The sequence below is a fragment of the Cimex lectularius genome, unplaced genomic scaffold (assembly GCF_000648675.2).
Source record: "Cimex lectularius strain Harlan isolate CLEC.00 unplaced genomic scaffold, Clec_2.1 scaffold94, whole genome shotgun sequence".
Taxonomy (NCBI): Eukaryota; Metazoa; Arthropoda; class Insecta; order Hemiptera; family Cimicidae; genus Cimex; species Cimex lectularius.
The window spans coordinates 318,861-342,629 of record NW_019392668.1 but is presented as its reverse complement, the minus strand read 5'-3'; the positions used below and the strand labels follow the sequence as shown (position 1 = coordinate 342,629).

General features: G+C 35.4%; 1 protein-coding gene across 1 annotated transcript; it reads right to left on the bottom strand.

Moving 5' to 3' along the window:
* Nucleotides 1–1,623: 1,623 nt before the first annotated feature.
* Nucleotides 1,624–22,991, bottom strand: LOC106670299 (farnesol dehydrogenase-like). The gene is made up of 6 exons (XM_014400492.2): nucleotides 22,796–22,991; nucleotides 20,883–21,051; nucleotides 11,415–11,544; nucleotides 8,291–8,420; nucleotides 1,889–2,020; nucleotides 1,624–1,806 (listed from the first exon to the last, which is right to left on the bottom strand). The coding sequence occupies exons 1-6, from the start codon at nucleotides 22,925–22,927 to the stop codon at nucleotides 1,762–1,764; spliced, it is 738 nt and encodes a 245-aa protein (XP_014255978.1). The 5' UTR covers nucleotides 22,928–22,991; the 3' UTR covers nucleotides 1,624–1,761.
* Nucleotides 22,992–23,769: the final 778 nt, after the last annotated feature.

Here is a 23,769-nt window from a genome sequence, read left to right as displayed (position 1 = left end):
AGAAAACAACATCGAAATTAATACAACAAAAAAACTAAAAATTAACAACGCACAAATAATAACCGACAAGGGAATAACATTCAAAGTAAATAACCGACATCACTACCGACCAATGAACACCTTGACAATGTTCCTTCCCTTCTGCAAATGCCTCTAGCGACAACCGACGGACCCAACGATATATAAGGCCTACTTGGACAAAACGAGTTCCTCACTGAAGACAGCGCAATGCCGAAACGCATTTGAATTGTTCAAGTAGGGTAAATCTACTGTCGTCAAGTGTCGAGTGTCATCAACAATAAAAACGCGTTTCGGCATTGCGCTGTCTTCAGTGAGGAACTCATTTTGTCCAAGTAGGGCTTATACGTCGTTGGGTCCGTCGGTTGTGAACAAACCCGCGAGTGAAGTGAATCCTAATACTAAAAACGTTCAGTATTAGTAAACTTATGCCATACAAACAGAAGTATGGTTGAAACGATAAAGGAGTAATTTGAAATTTTACTTAGAATTTCGATTAAAGAGATTTGGGACGTTGGGAAATAAAATCTGTCGTTGGCACACAGTCTTCAAGTCCCGATAAGTCATATCGTAATCTTGTTAAGTAAAAGTTTTTTCAGGACTATAAACGCTAAACATTTTTATTCGTAGGATTTGTTGGGAATGATTGGACGATCAGTTCAGTGATTCTAGAATCGGGGCAGGTCGAAAAAAGCAATCAGACGGGTGAGGGTGGTGACTGGTTAATGAAAAATTAGTTGTTTATTGCTGTAATTATCATTTGATTTTATATTTCGATTTTTTTTATCTACTCGTTCATAAGAAAAAATTAAAAAAATTGCTGGTTGTTAATTGTAATGTGAACGAAACGACGAACTGTTCAACCTTCATCGTTTAATTCTTCGTAATTGTTTTTAAATTAAATTTTTTAAAATTTGTAATAATAGAATAACTGTTCAACCGTTCGCCATTTATTTCATATAACGCTGTAATTGACACCATGGCGCTGACACACTGAAATTCGAAAAACCCGCCGAAATTTACGCATGGAATTTTGGTTAAGATGAATTTGGTGAGCACGAGTGGTGGACCATGAAAAAAAGGCTGATTCGTTTTACTGAGTGAGTGGTTTTGATCCTTAAAAAGAGCGGTTTTTCCCATCTATAAATCTGACTCAACCCATCATCACTGACTAGTAATGCTAAATGTTTGAAGCAAAAAGAGTAAAAATTGTGTATCCACCAAACTACTATATACTTTATTATTTTAATTTAGTGCAAGATTTTTTTCGGTGTTAAAGAAATTAAAATAATTGTAGTCAAATTATTATCTATTACAGTTTATTATGTAGTATCTTAGTAAAACAAGTGCCGTTTTAGAAGTATAAATAATATAAAAAATATTTCTAAAAAGTTTTCTTTCTAGTTCATAAAATTGAGTGATGCAGTTGGGTAGGTGAAAGATGTGGAAAACTTAACTTTTCGTTTTGATGTGTACTTACAACGATTTTTTTTAATATATCATTTTATTTTAATATAACTTAAACACTAATGCAGAAGTTTGTTTATAATTTAAAACTATCGTTAATTTAATAATAGGTTCGTATTGGAATGATTAGGTCTAAGATTTATTTTCAAATAAAACAGTGCATTTATATTAAATTTTTGTGAAGATTTGTACTATTTCCTAAATTCATAAGTGAGGTTTCGAGTTTTACAGTTCGATTACATTTGTGCTAGATGGTGGTACAGTACAGTTACTTTCTCAAAAAATGACATCTCCGACTTTCATCACGGTTAGCTCAGTTATCTGAAAAAAAATATAGTTCAAAAATTACAGTTATACAGTAATGTACTGTAGTATGGATTTTAAGAGTAAAAATTGTATTTACATTGACCCCTGGAGGTGTTGACAAAACGTATAGTACAGTATCGCTGACGTCCTCCGGTTTGAGTTGTGGGACTTCGTCGGGTACGACTAGGCCATTTGTCATTTCCGTTTCAACTAGGCCTGGGCTGAGGCTCTGCAACATAATGAATGGATGATAAAACAACACTATAAACATAGCGGCTCGTCGAAATCCAACCAAACACACGTTTAATTTTTATACATGATGGTTCGACTCACAGAATTTGTTGTTTACAACAATGCGGATTTCGAGCATTAAACACTCATCATCAGGTTGAAGGAGTAAAACATGTCTTTCGACATAAATACAGTGACGAGATAATACATAAGCGATGCGAATTTCTAATGAGAAGCTGGTTTTGATGCCGCTCGATTTTCAACATGCGAAAAATATAAATTAGAACTACTAAATGTTATTCTAATACATACTTCAATTAATTATTCTTTTTATGTAAGAAATCGGTTGAGATGAAAAAGCTACAGTCACGAGCGGGATTTGAACCCACGACCTTCGGCTCAATACGCCGTTACTCTAACCACTTGACTAACCAGTATCGTCTAAACACGATCAATTAAATTGCACAACCCAAAATATTGTGCAATAATATTGATCGTCTATGGGCCGCTTTAGACAGGTTTCCGTCAGACACACTGAAGATGGCGAATTCCTGGTAGGAGTCACTTTGCCAACGATAATAAAAACTCATTATCCTGGCTTCGATCCACACCGAAACCAACTCCTCATCTCAACCTACAACCTTTCAAATTTTCCCTCTTTTAATCAATTTGTAGCTTTTCTGTGCTTTACGGATTTCTTTAGCGTGTTCACTGTAGTTACAACTTCGCAATTCCATAGTACAATTCATAACTAATCTTTCTGTTCTGTCTATCCTCACTGGGTTGATCTGTTAAGCGGCCCATAGACGGTCAATATTATTGTACAATATAGATTGCACAATAATTTGACGGNGAGCAGCGGCGTATCTAGCCGAAGGTCGTGGGTTCGAATCCCTCTCGTGCCATTAACTTTTTTTCATCTCAACTAAAAACCTTAATTAATTGTAAGATAATAAAAACATTATGTTTAATGGTCTAATTGACCAAATTACTTCTTGCTATTAATTATTCTTTTTATGGCGAAACCTGATTACACGACATTTGAAAAATGGCAAAAAAGAGGGAAAATTCGAAAGGTGAGGTTGAGATGAGAGGTTGGTGTCGGAGTGGATCGAAGCCAGGATAGCTCAAGTGGTTAGAGTAGCGGCGTATTGAGCCGAAGGTCGTGGGTTCGAATCCCGCTCGTGACACTAACTTTTTCATTTCAACCAATAACTTACATAAAAAGAATAATTAATATGGTCAATTATACCACTAAACATAAATGGTTTAAAATCTAATACATACTGTAAAAAAACTAATTTTAAATTATTTATTAATAAGCGTAACCCGTATACCGTACCGTACATGTTTAAAATAAGGGGTAAATCAAAATCTATTATATTATTTATGCATTCACATCCACGTTTGATTTTACATTTTTTAATTTCAAATTTCTCAAACCAATCTAGTTCCCTCCCTTTGTTGAAACAGAGAAAAACTGTTGTATTTAGTTGTAAACTAAACGTTCTGTGAATAAAACTGTCATTTACAACCAGTAAATCTTCGTACTCACCCCGAGTATAATTTCTTAAGTGGACTCTTGAGCTTTATAACTATTTATGATCTATCAAGGTCCAAGAATAAATAAAAGCCTTTACCAAACGTATTTTTCATGTTGTTTGTACGTCAGTCAACGAGTCAACCGATCTCATACAATGCAGTATATTTTAATTAGATATTTTACGGGTAATAGGTTCTTCTCATACCTATGTGCCTTCTCATACCATCCTTTCCAGAGAGGAGTCCCCAAAGTGGTGTTAGTCCAATCCTTTAATTAACATATATGACATCCCTAATCACCCCATTTCCTTGTCTGCATTTTCAGATGACATTACTATCTTGTTAATTCACAATGAACCTGTCCTTGTTCGTTTTCTAGTCTTCTCACCTTGAGCCTTGACTAAAGAAATGTAGGATAAACATAAATGAAAATAAATGCCAGTAGAGAAATTTCACATTACGGCGCGCATTCCTTCCTCCTGTATACCTCAACTATCTCTACCCAAGACAACTGTGTTCCCTACTTAGAACTATACATCGACAAACGCCTCACGTTAGGAAGACGATACAAATTATCACTTAAAAATAAAAGACTAATATAAAATTCAGTAAACCAACATGTTTGAATTATAGGGCTCAGCCAAATCATACAATTCCTATCGAATCTAATCCTTCCAGCCCAAAACCTGCAAAACCAAAATTGCAAATGCTCCTTTGTATGTGTCAAATCGTACACTTCACCATTACCTAATGTTACCCACGCCATCAAATCAAGATAAAGAAATTTCCCTCTTCACAGGCCAATACCTTAATAACTCAACTTTTCTCAACCAAATTTGCCGATATACCACTACGCAGATGGACTCGTGATCTCAACTTGAGTGATAGCAAGTGACAAGTGCTTAGGTTTACTTTTATTGGAGTGTCACTACTGAATGACCTCTCAAGTCTGTACAAGTCAGTTATAATATCTAACACAATTGTATTTCCTTGTTGCAGTTAATTCTACAGCTGTAAATTTACAAAGGAAATGATGAGCAGATATATAAAATCGCAAGATAGATAAAAAATTAAATATCCAGGTAAATAATTATTATAAAATAATGAAACTTTGGGATTATGGGTGCACTTGTGTTCCAATAAATGTTCTAACTTTGCCAAAATCGGCAGATAGGAATTGGCCCCTAAGGGCCAAACGTGTACAGTTTCTTAAGGGGACTTCAAAACTCGTTTTCTTTAAAATATCGCTGATTGAACGAACCGTATGAAACTAAATCTATTTATCAGTTATAGTGTAAGGTTACAATCAACTTGCTTTACGATTTCAAATTCCACTTTTTCCTCAATTTCTTGCCAATTCATTATTTTCCTTTTCTTTGGGCATATCGAAGTTTTGTGATATTAGCGGTATATAACGGATTTCATCTTGAACGAAAAGAATATTTAAGTATATTTGTTACGTTCGATACATAACATGGAACATCAAGGTTTTTTCGTAGTATTATTGGGCAGCTTGGATTAAAGCGTTTGTCGATGTACAGTACCGCACCTTGTCCGCAGTTGGGAGCGGAATATTATTTATGCAGACTGGAGAGGAGATCGTTTTAGTGGAGAGTGAAGGTAATATGGGTGAATTGGACTTTGTTGAATTTTATTATTTTCTTTTCACTCTAAGACTCTAGTAGAGTGAGGTGTGGAAATAACAACAGTTACTAGAGAGCTGTATCGTCTGCAAATATGAGTGTGATGGTTTGAGGATATGACAGACAGTCAGCTCTGCAAACCTGGTATAGTGTGTGGTCAGAACATCGAAATTCTTACTCTTAACTCTTGATATTAATTTTTTTTCTTATGCATCGATATTATTGATCAGCTAATTTTTAAAATTTAGGATTGATAGTGATCAACGTCTTGGTTAGCTTGGTTAGCTATGATATATATATATATATATATATATATATANGGTGCTATTAGATTTTCAGAGAAATGTTTAGATTAAAAGATATCACGATTTTCCGACGCCAGGACGTGATATCTTTCAAAATCGATAAAAAGCGAAATTACTCTGAAATGGTTGAGAATCGGACCATAGACAATATGAACTTTTTTGTTCATTTTAGGGTGAAGAATCTACTGGAGAAGTTTGTAGCACGAGTAGCAATTCACCCTGTATATATTAGCTTTCGGCCTATATTTGATTTTCAGGGCTAAGATATAATGTTGATATATAAATTACAAGAGAAACAATCAACAATCAATAAAATTATTTTTATGACTACTTTTTGTTGACAACACACTTACAAACTATAGGTCGAAAGTTGGTACTCGATAATATTATCACAGCTGAATGATCACAACCCTGACCAATATCAATCATAAATGTAACAATGTACTTCAAAACTTGTAAAAAGTTATATTCTATCAAATGTAGGATGTATGAAAAAATATTTCATACTACTCATGTTAAATTGAATTTGTTAAAGAAATATTCTTATCAACGTCATTATTTGTTATAAAATATTTTAGGACTCTAAATACCCTTTCCCAAATTTACTGAGCACATATAAACAACTGGTCATTTTTAAAATACGTGTATAACCTTTTGTTAAACTAAAAAACAACATAAATTTATACTCATTAAATTCACTAGTTTTCATGGTCCCCATGACCAATTTATATCTTTCAATTAATTAAGGTTTTTAGTTGAGATAAAAAGTCAGTGTCACGAGCGCGATTCGAACCCACGAATACTAAATACGCCGCTCCTCTACCACTTGAGCTATCGTGACTTCGATCCGCTCGGACACTAACTTCCCATCTCAACCCCACCTTTCGAATTTTCCATCCTTTTTGTCATTTTTCAAATGTCGTGTAATCTATTTGATTCTCGGCGACAAATGAAACCAAATTACTAACCCTAACCATAAATTTATACAGTTACAGCGCAATTTCGTAAAGAATTTTGATCAGGTAATAATTTGGCTCGTAAAAAAATTGGTTAATTCCTTTTTCTATAAAAAGAATTGAGATAATATACAGTGTCTCTCTACGCAATAAATTAACTTCACCAGTACATTCTAGGTCCCAAATAAAAAAACAAAACAAAAAAAAACACTAAATAAACCATAGATTTTCAAACCTTTTGAAGATATTCAACATTTTGAATTTTTTCAACTATCTACGGTTTTCGTCATAAATTTACGCGCAGGTTTTGAATTATTCATTATTTTGGACATCCCCACCCCGCTAAAAAAAAGCATTGAAAAGTTTAGTTCAAGCGTTAAGTTTCTTTAAGAAGGCACATTTCAAGAACTTTCAATTTAATTTTTGGTAACAAAACAAACATTGAATCTTTCAAAAACCGTTAAATGTAAAATTAGAAAAAAACTACGTTTGCAACCTCACTATAAAAATTGTCGGTAGATCTTGTCAAATTTCATAAAAAAATCTTCGTTTAAGCTTTATAGCGCTGCACCCTTTTCTCTAATTAAATCGAACCAAATTGCAGAATTGTTATGCTAAATTGGGGGGAAAAGTGGTGACGGTGTGAAAAAAGGCGAATTAGGGATTATTGTAGTAATTCTACAGTAACTTTTTCTTCTGAGCAAAATTTATTTCTCAACTATAACATAATAGAACGAATCAAAAAGAATGAAAATTGAAACAAACCTACAAAAGAAAAAATAAACAGAGATAACAACCAAAGCAGAAAAATTAGACAAAATTTCAATAAATCTACTTTAAAGCTTATATTTAATATGTAAAAAAATTAATGCACATGTCGAAATTCAACTTCAAAATTAATGCAAATATGTATATATGCAGTATGGAACTTATGACTTCCCCTAGCAGGCTGTGAGAATCTCCTACTTAGGCTTTTCGTCAGATCTTACACGTCCTATCGCCTAAGAAAGGCTCCAGGAGCTACGAATAACTAGGTGATATCAGCCCCTAACGCAGTTTTTAAACCTAGGCACACTCTCACTCATTCTTACAAAATACATTCTCTAATAATCGCTGTCGTGGTCAAGCACAATTCTCTAGGGGTATTCCTACTCGCTCTCTATACGGAGCCAAGGAACGACACCCTCAACCAAGTGAGACAAACAACCTTTCTCTATCTATTTTAAATATTAAGATCACAAAGTAAGCTGACATTATTTGATACCAATAAGAAATTCATGTTAGCTCATTTTTGAATTAGAAAATCAACATGGAAGAAAGCGGACGAAATATAATTTTTACCTCTGGAATCCGAAACTAAAACTTTCGGTAAAAAAATTAATTTTATCTTTACAATCAAAGATAAATTACGTCCCTTCATCGGATTGATAGACGTGCCTCATTTAACTTTAGAAAAAATGCCTGTTAGATCCTGCAAGCTGTGCTTGTTCTGTCAGTTGCCAGTCATTCTAATGAAGCTGAAGGGAATTATTAATATTAAAATGAGACAACAGCTCCATTCATAATCCAAATATCTCTGTACGATAGCCATCTCACCTCGTTATTTCACAAGACTGAGCAGTGTGCACCATCCATAACGTTACAGAAATCTTTAAAACTATTAATCGGATTTTTATAAAATTAATAATTTTTACAGGCCCATTTATGACTGTTTTATCGAAGATGTTCTATATTTTGTAAATAAAATAGATAAATACAGAATTCCATCAGTGATAAAATGAACTAATTATTAATATAAATAAAAAAATGTGCAGATGGTTACTGTGACTTTGATGTTCTTGTTGTGTGCGCCCAATTCGCGTCTGAAAGCTTCCGTCAAAACGGTAACTGCGTTCTTCGATGCACTGTAAGGTGCCATTCCATGTACTCCAAAAATCAGGTGTCCCACATAGCTGAAAAGGAGAAAATCGTGTACTGTTTTCATTAAAACAAATAAAATTTTTTAAAGAAGTAAAGTTTTAGGATTTTTAACCAGTGAGCAAGTGTGTTATTTCGTAAACCTTTTAAAGGATTTTAACAACCTTGTGTTTTCTATAATTTTGTCCCGATTAAGTCGAAGACTGAGAGATTTTCTCTTGAGATCTAAAGAGTGACGAATCTGCAGCTGGTTCTGTTGCAATCATCACAGACCAAAACAGCATAGGCAGACCAAAATACCGGCTATAAGTCCAAGATATTCATCCGAGGATCGGATAAATTCATAGATTTGTAAATTATTTGCGAGAAGTGAAAACGGGCAATAGTTGAGAATGACATCCACAAATGATGAAGATCAGGAACAGAATGGGGCTGGAGTGACATCCCTGAGCTAGTCCGGACGCGACAAAGACCTGACCAGGTACACCATCTTTCGAACATGACCACTTTTTTTTATATATTTGCCCTTGTCTCAATGTGACCAAACTTATCCGAAAGTGAGTGTTTTAAAGCTCAAATGGAGTAAGTATTTTCGAATATTACACACATGGAAGATCATTCACAAAATGAGCTTGGACAACCCCTGTGCTATACCAGAGAAAGCAACACCAACCTGACTACAATATTGAAATATGACTTGTTATATATTTAAAAGAACTGTGTAAATGTGGATCAAATAGTCAAAATTAAGTGAGTCCTGGACTTTTATATTTATCCGGAATGCGGAATAATCATTTAATTGAATAAAGTGAAGATTAAAAAACAAAACAAAAATAATCCCCCAGGTGGAATAATAAAGCTCATTCCAAACCTTTTTTAGCATAGATTATTCTAATAGACATTTGCGACGGATGTTGGCAATATGGACCAGTCGTTTCGTAATAAACCTTGAAAATGTTGAAATCGATTGAAATGGAAACGCTTTCGAGGACTCAGACTATCACATATACAATTCCACAACAGTTTAGCCTTAAATGATAATAAAACCAAGTAACTTCTCCATGCAATGCATGTGTACTTTTAATCTAATACAATATTATAATTCAATCAGTTATGCATTTAATACGTTTGATTGTCCACGCGGTCAAAAATTGAAAATTATTATCCAAGAATTGACATCCAAGTTGGAAATTTCTCATCAATGAGTCAAGAGATACAGTATAATAATAAATAATAATATTAATCTATATACCGAATGAAAGATGAATCCACCGTCAGGATATTTATAGTAACTTCTAGATCAGGGATTCCATCATCAAAAACCAAGTTTTGAAACTTATGCCAAGCTTTCAACCTTTATTGAAGTCTTCATCAGGGCTATACAAGTAACAACAACGTTAATAAAACCAATTGTGGTTATAGACGCAGAATGACACATCACAGACAGAAAGGACTAAATTAGGCAACTGTAGAGAGCGCTAAGATTATTGATATCACTTCTCAAATATAGTGAATTGACATGAGCTTTAATTCAATTAATTAATCTTTATGTAAGGTCTTGTTTGAGATAAAAAAGTCAGTGTCACGAGCGAGATTCGAACCCACGACCTTCGGCTAAATACGCCGCTGCTCTACCACTTGAGCTATCGAGTTATCATATCTGTGCTGTATCAACCTGGTATCTTGGTATATGATAAGCTTGGGATAAGTTACACGACTTGTTTTTGACGACCACATCCCTGATCTCAAACTTACTATATATATCTATATTAGTAGTCATAATTGACGTTTTAATTAAAATGATAATAATAATAAAAAATGTAAATTTATTGCACTTTATACAATTTTTGTGTGGTGTTTAGTGACCGTTAGGTAAGGATTATTCGGAGATCGAGAGGTGCGATCTGGTGTGACGTAGGCTTTAGAAAAACATTTTCTTTATTATGCCACCGTTTCGATCTTTATTGAGATCATCTTCAGGGTCTGGGATTTATAAACATTGTTTGAATTTTATTATCATCATTATACATGTAGGTTGTGAAAAAAATGAATTTATACAATGCTAAAAATTTTAGATTCAATCAAAGTAATTGTTTTCATTCAAAGTGTTTGTTTTTCGTGTAGATGTGTCATTCTTGTGTGTCGTTTTGAAAGTGCCAGTGAGATATTGCTGTTTTACGTATATATATGTTGGATTTGAGAGATTACAAATACTTTGATTGAATCTAAAATTTCTAGCATGGTATAAATTCATTTTTTTTCACACCCTACATGTATTTGTAAAATTTGAACAATGTTTATAAATCCCAGGCTCTGAAGATGATCTCAATAATGATCGAAACATTGGCACGATAAAGAAAATGTTTTTATCAAACTTACTTCACACCAGATCGCATCTCACGATCTCCGAAAAATAATTTATACAATTTATTTTATGCAATTAAACTTCCAATAGACAATGGACAATAGTTCGTTTGCCAGGTTTATGATGTCTTCAAATAAATTCTTATACATCGTAAATAAATAATAAATAAAAATTATAAATATAATAGTGATATAAACAATTTTAAGATATAATTTATTTTTAAGTTACCAATAATATCACAAAATTTTTAATGTAATAAGGAATTCTTTCCTCTAGACAATTTTTTTCTTTTTAAAAATTAAGTAAAGCAACACATTATAACATTAGATATACTAGGGTAATTTTTTTTTATTATTTATAATATTTCTACGTAGTTGAATTCTGTTATGAGAAATTTCCTGTATTTTAACTAATTTAGTAGATATTTAAAAAGTTGATTCCAATCCCTACTATTCAAAATGTTAATAAAATTTTCACGGATAATGGTTTCAAGCCCCATACATCAACCATAAACTCCTTCACCATCTTACGATCGGCTAGGAATTGATAATGTTCTTCCGATGTGCCCATATTACACATTTTATTTCTGCAGGTGAGCTCCAGAGTTTGCAATTCATGTTATAGAGCACTCTTCTCATTCGGAAATATAATTGATCACACTTACCTGTTTATATTGATTATGTGGCCTTCTGGAACTGCCGAATCTCTCATCAATTTCAGAGTGTGCTTAGCAAAAAGGCTGAGGGCGACGACGTTCGTGTCGAACATGGATTTCAACACTTCCCCTTCGCATTCTGAAATGAAAGATAGTTTTAAGTTTATTATTAGGGAATTATACGAAAAAACAGGTACAAAGGTTTAAATAAAAAAACACTTTTGGGTTATTTTATTTAAATATATTTACTCTAAAGAATATAAAAAATGTATTAAATTGATACATGATGTAATATAATAGAGTATCATTCGGGATTAATATATTGCATCCTTTAAGAGCTATTGCATTCCCCGTTATGTACCTACAGCACAGGTGAGTCCTAGTTCAAATCTCAATAGTTGAATTTTTTCTAGGGCTATATTGTAAACAGCTCAAAAACGAAAAGGGATATTGCCAATTTTGTTGCATTTACTGTCACTAACATTGTTATTTTATTTATATTATAAATTGCATTAAAATTTATTTGAAATTGTTATGTTGAAAAAATAAAATTTAATTAAGGGATTTTGAAAAGTTATAAAATAAAAGGTTTTAATTCCATAATTTTGTTTATTAGACTGAAAATTTTTTTAAAACAATTAATTCATGTATGTTTTCTGTTAGAAAAAAACCTCTGTGCACCTGTTAGGCATATTATTAAGAAGGTTGTCGCTAATTTTATAAGGAATTTCACTCCATAGATATTGCAACGCTGCACTCAGTTGTTGTAGGTCAATTGACTGCGGATGGAATTCGAAAACCCTTCTCTGCAACGCATCACACATGTGCGCAGTGCGATTGAGGTCTGGAGACAATGGAGGAAGGGGGTGATAGAAATTCCTAGGTTTTCTAAACATTGACGAATCTCTCTGCGTATACGAGGTCTGGCATTGCCATCTAGAAATCGTATATCCGTGCCAGTGAGATCCCTGGTTTGAAGGATGTATTCCTCAATAATTTCATGGACATAACGGACTGCGGTGAGGTGACAGTATGTCCTCCAGTGTACATCCCAGCACAGCCGATACACCGCCTGTTCCAAACTGCACTGAAGAGAGCACGAACTGGGGCATCGTTCGCATCCCTTTTTCTCGGTAGACTATGTGGCGCCTGCTATCACTATACAGACAGAAATGCGACTCATCAGTAAACGTAACAGTATTCCAATTGGTGTTCTCTTCTAGGCGCTTGCTGCACCATATTCTCCTAAATTGCTGGTGGCGGGCTGTTGCTGCAGGTCATCTCAAAAAGTCATACGGTGTGAGACCAACTTCCCATAAACGATTACTTACCTATGGTAAGTGAATTTTATTATTTTTAACATGACCAGTCAATTTTTAAAAACAACAGTTAAAAACCGTGTTTTATTATAAATTTTATGAAAAACGGTATGGTGAGGGGTTCCGGGCGGCTTGCGGCTCGATCGAACGAGCGCGAACGCTGTCGCTCGCTAGGGTGCTCCGAGCGAGTAGCGTTCTACTCCACTATAGGCCCGTCAAGCCTTTTAGTGGGTAGGATGTGTCAGGTCGCCCGGACTTGACGGGTGAACACCCTCCCACCACTTTCTCCTAACTTCTAGTCTACTATCCAAGACTTATAGGGATATGGTTGGAAGGAGATAGAACTACTAGTGTGAAATATTGCAGTGCGCAACGAGCGGCCTTGCTGGCCGTCACGCAGGCGTACCGCACGGTGTCCACGGAAGCCTTAAATGTGATAGCCGGGCGACCCCCGATGGACCTGCAGGCGAAAGCAGCGTGTGCCGCTTGGGAACTCGCCAACGGTTACCAGCCATGCATACCGGTCCAGTCGAAAGAAGAAGCTGCTTTATGGGTAACGAACGAATGGCAACGACGATGGGAAACGTCAACGAAAGGAAGACACACATACTGGCTTCTTAGCATTGTGGAGAGTCGCATGGGCATGACCCATCTTAAGACGGACCATTACATGTCCCAGCTGCTGACTGGGCACGGGGACTTCTAGGCCAAACTTCACGGTTTTGGGCTAAGAGATAGTCCATTGTGCGAGTGCGGCATGCCGGAGACGGTTGAACATCTGGTCATAGAGTGTGAAATGTACACAGTCCCACGGATGAGATGGATCTATGAAATCAATGTTGAATATGCTACCATGGACACCGTGCGCCGTGTGATATCAAGCCCAGCCGGTTACAAGGCAATGGAAAAATTCTGGAAAGCCATCATGAGGCAGAAAGGATGGCCAGCCTAAATATAAATCAGATCCCCTTTTTTTCAAAGACTGAGATTGAATCGACAATCATTATGCAAATCAATAACAAGGCCTATTCCCCCTCCTCCTGATATCCCGAGCGAGCCGCCTCCGCGAGGCCCATCCTGGATACCAACCAAGAGCTCGCCAGGAGTGAGAGAGATGCGACCGTCACTCATACACGCATATAAAAAAGCAGTGAACATATAAAAATCAGCCACCAAATTGTAAAGAGCCGAATACGGCTTAGATGCAGTACATGAAAGGCCAAGACGGCAGTGTGAAATATCCAGTTCCCTTTATTCTACCAGAACAATTTTCCGACAAATATAAATTAACGACAACTCTCTTTCTACACTATTATACAATTAATAAACAAAACTTATAAATTGAATGACTATTTCTATATTCAAGAAAACGCTCTTATTCCCATTAGAAAATCCATATTATTTACGGCTTAATTATTGGGGATCGTATTACTTAAGATTAGGCCGCAACCCTAAATCGCCCCACTGTTTGACAAATATTGTACTCACAGAACTGAGATGTTGGTATTGGTTTCGCTAACTCCTGGTCGACTCCTGTGGATTTCTGCCCGACTCCTTGCCGACTCTTACGGAATTCTGACCGACTGCTCGTCGATCCTACGGAATTCTCGCTGATTCCTCTCTACACTGGCTGTCACGGCCACACCAGCCTTCTTCTCAGATCCTGACTGAGATCTCCTTGAGTCTGCCCTCTAGACTGCTCTCTCCACTTCTCCCTCGTCTTCCTTCTCGACTTCTCTCTCGACTTCATGTCGGATCCTGGCCAACTCCTGGCTTACTCCGGGCCAACTCTTGGTCGACTTCGGCTCCTTCGGGCTAATTTCTCGCCGTCGTCTCCTCGACGACTCTCGGCCAACCCCGGGCCAATTCCTGGTCCTCTCCGGGCCTGCTCCTCTTCGACTTCGGCTCCTCATGGCCTATTCCCGACCGCTGACAGCTCTCCCCTGACCGCCTCTACTTTTCACCTCTTCGTTGACTCGACGGGACTGTCTCACTGACCCAACTCAACTGCACTGACTCGACTGGGCTGCACTGACTCGTCTCTCCGCCTAACTATACTGCACTCTCCGACTGAGCACTGCCCTGCGTGGATTCCGATTGTGTTTTTATCAATCAGTCCGAAGAGACGGTGTGAGAGTTAAGCTTAGGAAATACTGCTAGGCTTTCTGGTGACCCGACTGCTCTTGTTCTCCCCAGGTCATTGAGCTATTCCTGATGGGTCCGGGCATTAGCTAATCCTGGGGGTTGAGCAATAAGGCCACTTGTCAGCGCAACAGTAATTTTTCTAGGGCGATTGCCCAGGATCGACCCACATTTCTCAATTGTAATCATCCAGCTGTTACCATTTTGTCATCTTTGTTTATCTGCGTCGGAAGACGGGGTCGGCTGATTCCAGGCCACTTCCGATTGCCCAATTTTATTCTATTGTGTATTGTGATTTGTATTTATTACACTAATACAATAAATTAATTGTATTCGCTTTCCTTTCATTACAATTAGCAGAAATATTCCTACTTTTAATCTTAATATTTACAATTAATTTAATTTCTATATAAACCTGTTTAAGATTCCCTTTTGGGAACCTTCACAAACGGCATACTCAAAAAATCAGAAATTCGGCAAAAATTATTTGTTCGTTATGTGATGAAACCCTATAATTAGAAATTCGCCTCACGCACTTCTACGTTGTACCAGAAATAAAAATAACATTAAAAATCAATTAAGTTAATTGTACGATGTTGCCCATCATTGCTACTCGTTAAATAAAGTTTTCTGTGTTCTGCTTACCCAACTCAAGGTTCATTTTATTCAAGTTCAGATTGTACTTAATACGTAACATGTACTTTTTTAATTTGTAAAAATTAAGTTTTTTTTACAGTTACAGCAAGCCAGTTTGATTTGAATTGTTGGACATTATCTGGAACAGGGAAATCGTGGTGGTCAAGTGATCAGGGCGTCCGACTCCTACTTGCCACGCTGGTACCGGTTTTGGGTTCTAATCCCGGTAGGACTCATCGCTTTTTAGTTGATTATAGTGCTCTAAAAGTGGGGTTGAGATGGGAAGTTGGTGTCCGAGTGGATCGAGTCACGATAGCTCAAGTGGTAGAGCAGCGGCGTATCTAGCCGAAGATCGTGCGTTCGAATCCCGCTCTTGCCATTGATTTTTTTATATCAACTAAAAACTTAATTAATTGTAATATATTAATTGGTCAAGCGGACCACGAAATTAGTGAATTTAATGAGTTGAAATTAAGTTATTTCGACCGCATTACTGGCGGCCCTGGAATCTGGGCACATTAAGGTATTGGCTCTGTAGGGAATTGGAGCAATGGGAATTTTCAAGAACTGGAGATAGTTGGGAATGGCAGATAGTAATGAAAACAATTTCCTGAGAAAGAGGGCGTTGTACGCTCCTCTCCATTGTATAATTGATATTCCTAAATCTGGCAGCCATAACATAGAATTGATCTACAGATTGCATTGAATACAGAGTATCTCTCACCAGTAGAGGTTTTGCATAATGAAAGGAGACCAAGACATATTAAATGCTGTTTTGGCATCAGAACTTTTTTCGAAATATGTATGGACCAAAAAATATTAGGTGTGGGAATAACTCCTAAGTATTTGTCCTTATTGACTGTTTCGATTCTCTCCATCTCTTGAAGATCATGATTTTTGATTTATTAAGATTAACATGCAAGTTCTATGACGCTAGCATGTTAATGTTCTTTCGAAGGCCTATTACAGTGCATGCCAGTATGACAATGTCATCTGCATACATTAGAATACTTATTTTTGGGCTACCTAGTTTGAACTCGACCTAGCTTAGAACTAAAAGAAGGTTATCAAGGTAGAGGGAAAATAGAATTGAACTATTGAATTAGTAGACATCCCTGCCTTATCCCATAGCGTCAGCAGTATATATGACGTAAAGGATTGGAACACAAAGAACACTACCTTGGGTGATCTGACCGAACTTGGGTGATGTTACCAGGAGTAATGGTAGGCATGGTAGGACTTTAAAATGAGGTAGTAGGTGGTGGCGAAGATGCCTTTGAGTATACACAGCATCCCAGCATACCAAACTCGATCGAATGCTTTCGAATCGAGAAAATATCGGGGTAATACAGTTTTTTCTCAAAGGAGTGTTGAACCTACAGTGCTGATGTCGCAGCACCCATCGTGTATTACAGAAATTACTTTATTTTATCTCGAACACCATCTACTAACAAGCAGACTTAGTTATTGATCAACTATCATTATATATTATATATTATTATATTATCATATATTATACATAAAATCATAAACTTTTATCTGTTCCCTCCGTTTTCCGTTGGTTAAGAAAAAGTGATTGCAGCACTTAAGATTGCCAAAGTTCTATTTTAATAATGAAACTTTAATTTCTGAAGTTATCCGGAGATTAAAAAAAACGTATTAAATAATTGCATAACTGCATATTTGTGTGAAGCAATTACTGAAATAACGATTTTAAAAAATTCATGGATTTAAGCTAGTTGATATTCGCGCTAGTTGATAGTTGATATTTATATGAAGAGCAAGTTAACTAATAGTTTATTAGCTTTCGGATATCTCGGTAGGTTGGTAGTTTCTGAACGTTTTTGCCTGCCTATCCCTGCTTGTATTTTTGACGCCACTCATTGAAGATGGCGAAAGACCAAAACGTAAACTCGATGATGACCATGCCAGACTGAACGGGTACATAATCAGCCAAATCTCACAATATGAGTAATTGTCTCCTTTAGAAATTCTATCAGCCTTCAATATTACAAGTTTATGAAGTTTATGATTGGTTAAATTTTTATTTTATGAAGGTGGTTAAAGAAATTTTGAAATCTACGACGTTTAGGTTTAAATATTTTAAGTAGTTTATTTCTTCGGGGTATAAAAATTTAAAAAATACATCGTTATGAAATAGTAACCAAACAACAAACATGGCTGCTTAAAATAGCAAAGAAATAATCTACTTAAAATGACACAGGAACCTGAAACGTCATAGATTAGAATATTTCGTTAGGAACTTCAAAAAATGTCTAAAGAAATAATCCATCCATGGTAAAAAATCAGGACAACAAAAACGCAAAAAGAAAAAAATTGTAATTAAAAAAATCCTGAATAAGGTGAAAATATATAAAAATACAAGATTAACAAAATTATAAACATCTATGTATATCACATTATCAGATTTTCTACATCAGATATATCATACCTTTTGATATAAAATGAACAGGTCATGTTTGATCTCGTTCAATATAAATTTAATTGCTAATTTCATTATAGTTGAAACCATAGGTTCAAAGAGATCTTCATATTAGCTAACCTTATATATGTAAATTACTTGCAAACCCTGAGAATCTTCCAAAACGGTATTTGGTAGTTCAGACCTCGATTTTACCATTTTACTGGCGAAGATAAAGCCTCCGGGCTGTCAACATGTCACTTCATCCCTGAATTTTTTAAACTTAAAATTCACACACTCACTCATTCTTAAATGTATGCTTTTCTATTTCATAACATTCATTCAAGTACAACCTATTCTTCCATCATCTTTTAAATAAAGTCGATGGGGTATTCGATATTCCACCATTATTCCTCTTACACTAAACATTCACGCTAATAAATTACATTCAATCTCAATATACACGAAAAGAAACATAGAATGAGTCGTGCTCAAGCACTCACAGGGGATTCTTACCCGTTCTTTTCATGGAGCCAAGAAATGTGACACCACTCTGTTATGTGGGACCGGTCCATATAAATCTCTCTACATGTCGAACACATACGCGCCCAAAAGCAAGTGCCTCACATGGCCTTCTTAATTCTATTAGGTTGATCCCTTTCTACAATTCAGATCCTTTAGGTCTTCTATCTCTACCGACAGACCTTGCCATTCCTTCTGATCATGATTTTTTGATATTTTTATTGCATTTTTAATGATGTCAGGACGACCTGATCTGAGCAGCCTCCGCGTTTTCGTTATCCCATCTGGGGAGCCAGACAACCACCACCGTTTTGCCAAGATGCTCTAGTTGATGGTACTTCTCTAATAAGAGCACGAGCGAGTTACATGGAGGTGCTTTCACCTTCGTTAAACACGGTGCACGCTGAACCCTAGAGGTGTAGATCGTCCGTAGAAATTATAGAAGTTTATGGCCACTTGCTTCAGAATTTTTTTTTAAAGAGTGTATCAACACATCAAAACAAAAGATTATTGAAGGGAAAAACGTTCAAAAACCCTTTGCGTAGGCGAGAATTAAACTAAAGAGCTCTTCATTCCACTATACCTGTAGACAAAGTCCAAGTCATAGTGCTCAATTTGTCGAACTAACAGTTGAGAGAGATTCGAAATTTCCTATCATATAAAAATAAGTGAATAATTTTAATGAAGTATGGTGGAAAGCTATAGTCTATCATCCTGCTGGCCATTCCAGCAAGCCAAAATGAGGCGAACGCCTTCTGGATGTACACCAATACCAACCTAGTATGCTTTCGTTGGTTAAACACCCCAGTTCCGACATTAACAACTCTAGCTAATTGGACTGTAGTGGAGAGTTCTGACCGAAACCCAGATTGATCATACTGATTAATCTGATAAACATCTAAATAACGGTAGACCCTAGCTAACAGTATTAGGCTGTTTAAATCATTAAGTAATTTGGCAGCTTTGTGAATCAGAAACAATTGAAAAGTTTTCAGAGAGTGGGGAAGGTACGTAATGTGAGACATTTGTGGAACAGAATAGTAAGGAATACTATGGCTTTTCGTGATAAGTTTTAGCAAAATGTTTTGGATATTGCCTAAGCTCCAAGGTTTAACAAAATTTATTCGAAATCTTTTCCATCATAATCTACATCTTTGCCAACGTGTAAAAGCGCTTTTATTCCGCTGACATGAAAATCTTTATTTCGACTTACAATAAAACCTTGGAAGGCGTTTTCGGCTTCACCTCGTTCTCTGAAAATTTTACCCCTCAAGAAGTGATCAAAATGCGTAAAAAAGTGAAGTCTGTAGGCGAGAGGTCGGGTGAATATGGACATTTCATATTTTAAGTCCTTAAGGATCCGCAGGGTTTGTCATACTTTTCACCGTAGTTCACGAAATTATAGTGAGCAACACGAGCAATACACCACCAAAACAGTCACCATTACCATTTTGCAGGTTTGGTTTCTGGAAATGTTTTGGCGCTTCATCCTTGTCCATCAATTGACCAGTATGCCTCCTGTTATCGTACAGAACCAATTTCATTTTGGTGGCGCAACAGAAGAGACGTACAAATTTTCAAACCGACAATTACTTTGGTCTTCGGTTAGTTCGTTACCCACTTGCCGTACTTCTTTACTTTACCAATTTGCTCCAGATGGGGAACAACGATTGAGTGGTCAACACTAAGATCTTCCGCAATTTCCTGTGTTGTCCTACGTGAATTTTCTTCAAACAAGGTTTTGAGTTGGTCGTCGTCCACAACGAAAGGCTGAGAGATTGAGATCGAAATCTTCAGGACAAATCGCTGAAACCATCGCATTCGCTAATCCCTCCTTTCGCCCAAACTGTATTGCTGTTAGGCGCGGTTGGAGCTGCACTTTGCCCAAATAAATCTGACGAAAATTTAGTTTGGGCATAATTAATTTCGTACTCTTAAAAAGTCAATATAAACTAAAATGTTTTGGGCAAAAGATTACAGGTAAAAGTATTTATTATAATCCATAAATTAGATTTGAGGATTTATCATTGTTTACACGACAAGCAGATGCGAAAATAAAACAAATTTTCAAAACCTGCATTAATTTTGATCCAACCCAATACCTCTTGGAGCCGATTTAACAACGTTCTAAGAGATTAACATCTACGCTTTTGAAATTTTCTCCTTCCATGAAAACGAAGCGTCAACCTGGGATGGGATACAAAACGTTCCAAGGACCTTGTATACTGTACATTATATACTATATAACTACTTTGCAATTTTGTATGAATTCGTATGTTTTATAGGAAATAGACTAAAAGCTTCTAGAACTAAAAATTAGAATAATTGAAAAAATTTCATATCTTTACGAGTTATACTAAGCGATACTTTGGTTATACTTTGGACGGAAGTTCTACTTACAATCTTTTTTTTTTTTTTAATTGAAATTTTACGCACCGTCGAGTGGCTGAACTGAAAGGACTGCTGCGTTGTTGACGAGTACGTGAACAGTACCCAAATCTTTCTCAATCCAGTCAAAAACTCCTTTTATCTCGTCTTCGTTTCTGATGTCGCACTTCATCGGTTTAAGTTCGCCTTTGCTCCCTTTCAACTCTTCGGCCAATTTCTAAACACACATTTTAAACCAATCACAAAAAAAAAAAAAAAAACCAACAACAGAGGGAACTTTTCTATTGTACACTATTGTCAAAGTATGACAAGGAATTCAAAGATAAACTAATGAGTTTTCTTTCAAGTCAATGGGTGATTTATTACTCCTTCTTAGTTCATTGAACCTTTAAATTATATGTATACAAGTGAACCAGGTAGTGGCATGGACATCGATCTTCTGGTTTCTTACAAAGAACAAATATTTGAATGCAATTTAAATTTTATCAAAGCTTGCAGTATATTTTTAATATTGTATAGAAAAATGTGATACTGAGTGATGCATGTTGCAGACCCATTGTCCTATTCATGTAGTGGTAAAGCAAAAATTGCGTTTTAGAAAGTGGTATAAAATAATTTATTAGATTTATTAGACAATTGGTTAAATTTAAATTGGTCTCTATCATAAATGAAAAATAATTGGGTTCAGGGCATTTCTTAAAAACGTTAAATGTAAACTTATCATGTAACTTTAATGTTCCCCACCTTTAATAACCCCCATGTTATATAATCACAAAATAGCAAAATCTCTCTGGCACTCTCGACACGACACGCAAGAATGGCACAATTACACAGAAGACAAACACTTTGAGTGAGTAGAAATACTTTGATTGAATATATAAAATATAGTTTGCATTGTATAAATTCACTTTTCCACTTCCAAAATATAATTGTAATATGTAAACAATGTTTGGAAATCCCAGGTCCTGAAGATGATCTCAATAAATATCGAAACGTTGGCACGATAAAGAAAATGTTTTTCTGAAACCTACATCACATACCAAGACCGCATCTCACGATTTCTAAATAAATATCGATTAACGGTCACTAATCACCACACATTTAAATTGGTATTTATGATAAATGATTTTATCATAAATGCTTTGCATAATCCGTCGAATTAACCTAGAAAACTTTTATTTAATTAATCAAACAGAAAAAGTTTGTTCGTACAAGTTTAAGATTTAGTTTACAAAATAAAAATAATAATTGAACAAAAACAATCTGCAACAAAAATAATTGGGGTCAGGATATTACTTAAAAACTTTAAATGTAGACTTAGCATTTAACTTTAAGAATAAACATGTTTAAATTGGAATAATTTGCAAAAATGGAAATCAGGCAATAGACAAAATTTTATACTGAATTTATTTTGCTGATACTGGCGCAAATTTAAGTTACCCTGGGTACATTTTAATACAAACCAGCCAATTTTTATTGTAAATAAAGCAGTATATCAACAACAGTTAAATTGTAACCATGTAAATTGTAATTTTTATTTTCGAAGGTATCTATTTTTATTTATTTATTTATTTTTAAGTTAAACATATTATACTGAGAAACGCATGTTGCAGACGCATTGTTCTATTCATGTCGTGGTAAAGCCAAAATTGTCGTTTAGAAAATTGTATAAAAGAATTTAAATTGGTATCTATCATACATGATTTGCATAATCGGCCGAATTAACCTAGAAAACTATTATTTAATTAATTCAAAAGAAAGGTTTGTTCGTACAAGTTTAAGATTTCATTTATAAAATAAAAACAATATTTGAACAAAAACGATCAGTCTAATTAAATTAATAAATGTACATAAAAAAAATACACTTTTGCTTTCAAGCAAATGAAATGTTCTATCAGGAGGGTTGTAATATTACGAGATGGCTTGATTATCTTTATTATTACTTTTGGGTTATTTTATACCTCGATTATCTCGACTCTCCGTGCCAGGCCGACGACAACCAGGCCATTTTGGACGAGGGACTTGACGATCGCTTTGCCAATACCACCGCTGGCCCCTGTCACGACTGCCACCTTTCCGCACCACCGTTCCATGCCGACTGAGCCCTAGACCAATAATTGGCCAACGCGGCCCGTTTCTTGCACAAATCTTTCGCCACCCAAGGACGAAGTTTGAAGAAAGCATAAACTTTTACGACAGTTTACTCTACTAAATCTTGTAGCTTATCTGCTCTTTTCTTATTTGCCTTTTATTCCTTGACAAAGATTTTTAATTATTGTATAGGGGAATTGTTCGTAATGTTAAAAACTAAAATCTAAGTTTTGACTGTATCTGACATTTGTATCTTACTGTTTACATACATAATTAATTATTCAATATAAAAAATGATTTAGCAGCAAAGACAGAATGATACAATTTTTTCAGGCTTATATAAAATTATTGTTGTTAGTCATAAATCTGAGTTATGAAAACACCTCCTAACAAATTGAACTCAAACATACCCACTTACAAGCAACTATAATGTTTTTTTTTCTAGAAAAGAGACATTATAAAACCCATTGTAGAAAAAAAGTAAATCATCCCTGACCATCAATTTGGATTCTGAACATGATATTCAACAATAGACGAAATTCACAATGTAACGGACGTAATAGAAAAATCTCTTGAAGAAAAATAAATTTGTTCTGTTATCTTCTTGGATGTCTCACAACTTTTTGATAATGTCTGGCATGATGGACTCATCAAGAAACTAAAAGGGATGCTACTAAAGCAGTATGCATATATTATCAGTACCTATCTATTGGGTTGTCCGGAAAATAATGCAGGATTTTGGTATTAAACAAAAAAAAAGAAACTAGTTACTTTAAAGCAATGTTCTTTAATCAAAATAATTTCCCATACTCTCAATACATTTCTCCCAACGTGTTGGTAACTT

What these genes read in the sequence shown, in the direction of transcription:
- LOC106670299 (XM_014400492.2), bottom strand. Translation starts at nt 22,927, where the DNA reads ATGGAACGGTGGTGCGGAAAGGTGGCAGTCGTGACAGGGGCCAGCGGT. An exon ending in GGAGAGTCGAGATAATCGAG is followed by an intron (nt 21,052 to 22,795) that starts GTATAAAATAAC and finishes ATGTGTGTTTAG; the next exon opens with AAATTGGCCGAAGAGTTGAA. An exon ending in TTCAGTTCAGCCACTCGACG is followed by an intron (nt 11,545 to 20,882) that starts GTGCGTAAAATT and finishes CTTTCATTTCAG; the next exon opens with AATGCGAAGGGGAAGTGTTG.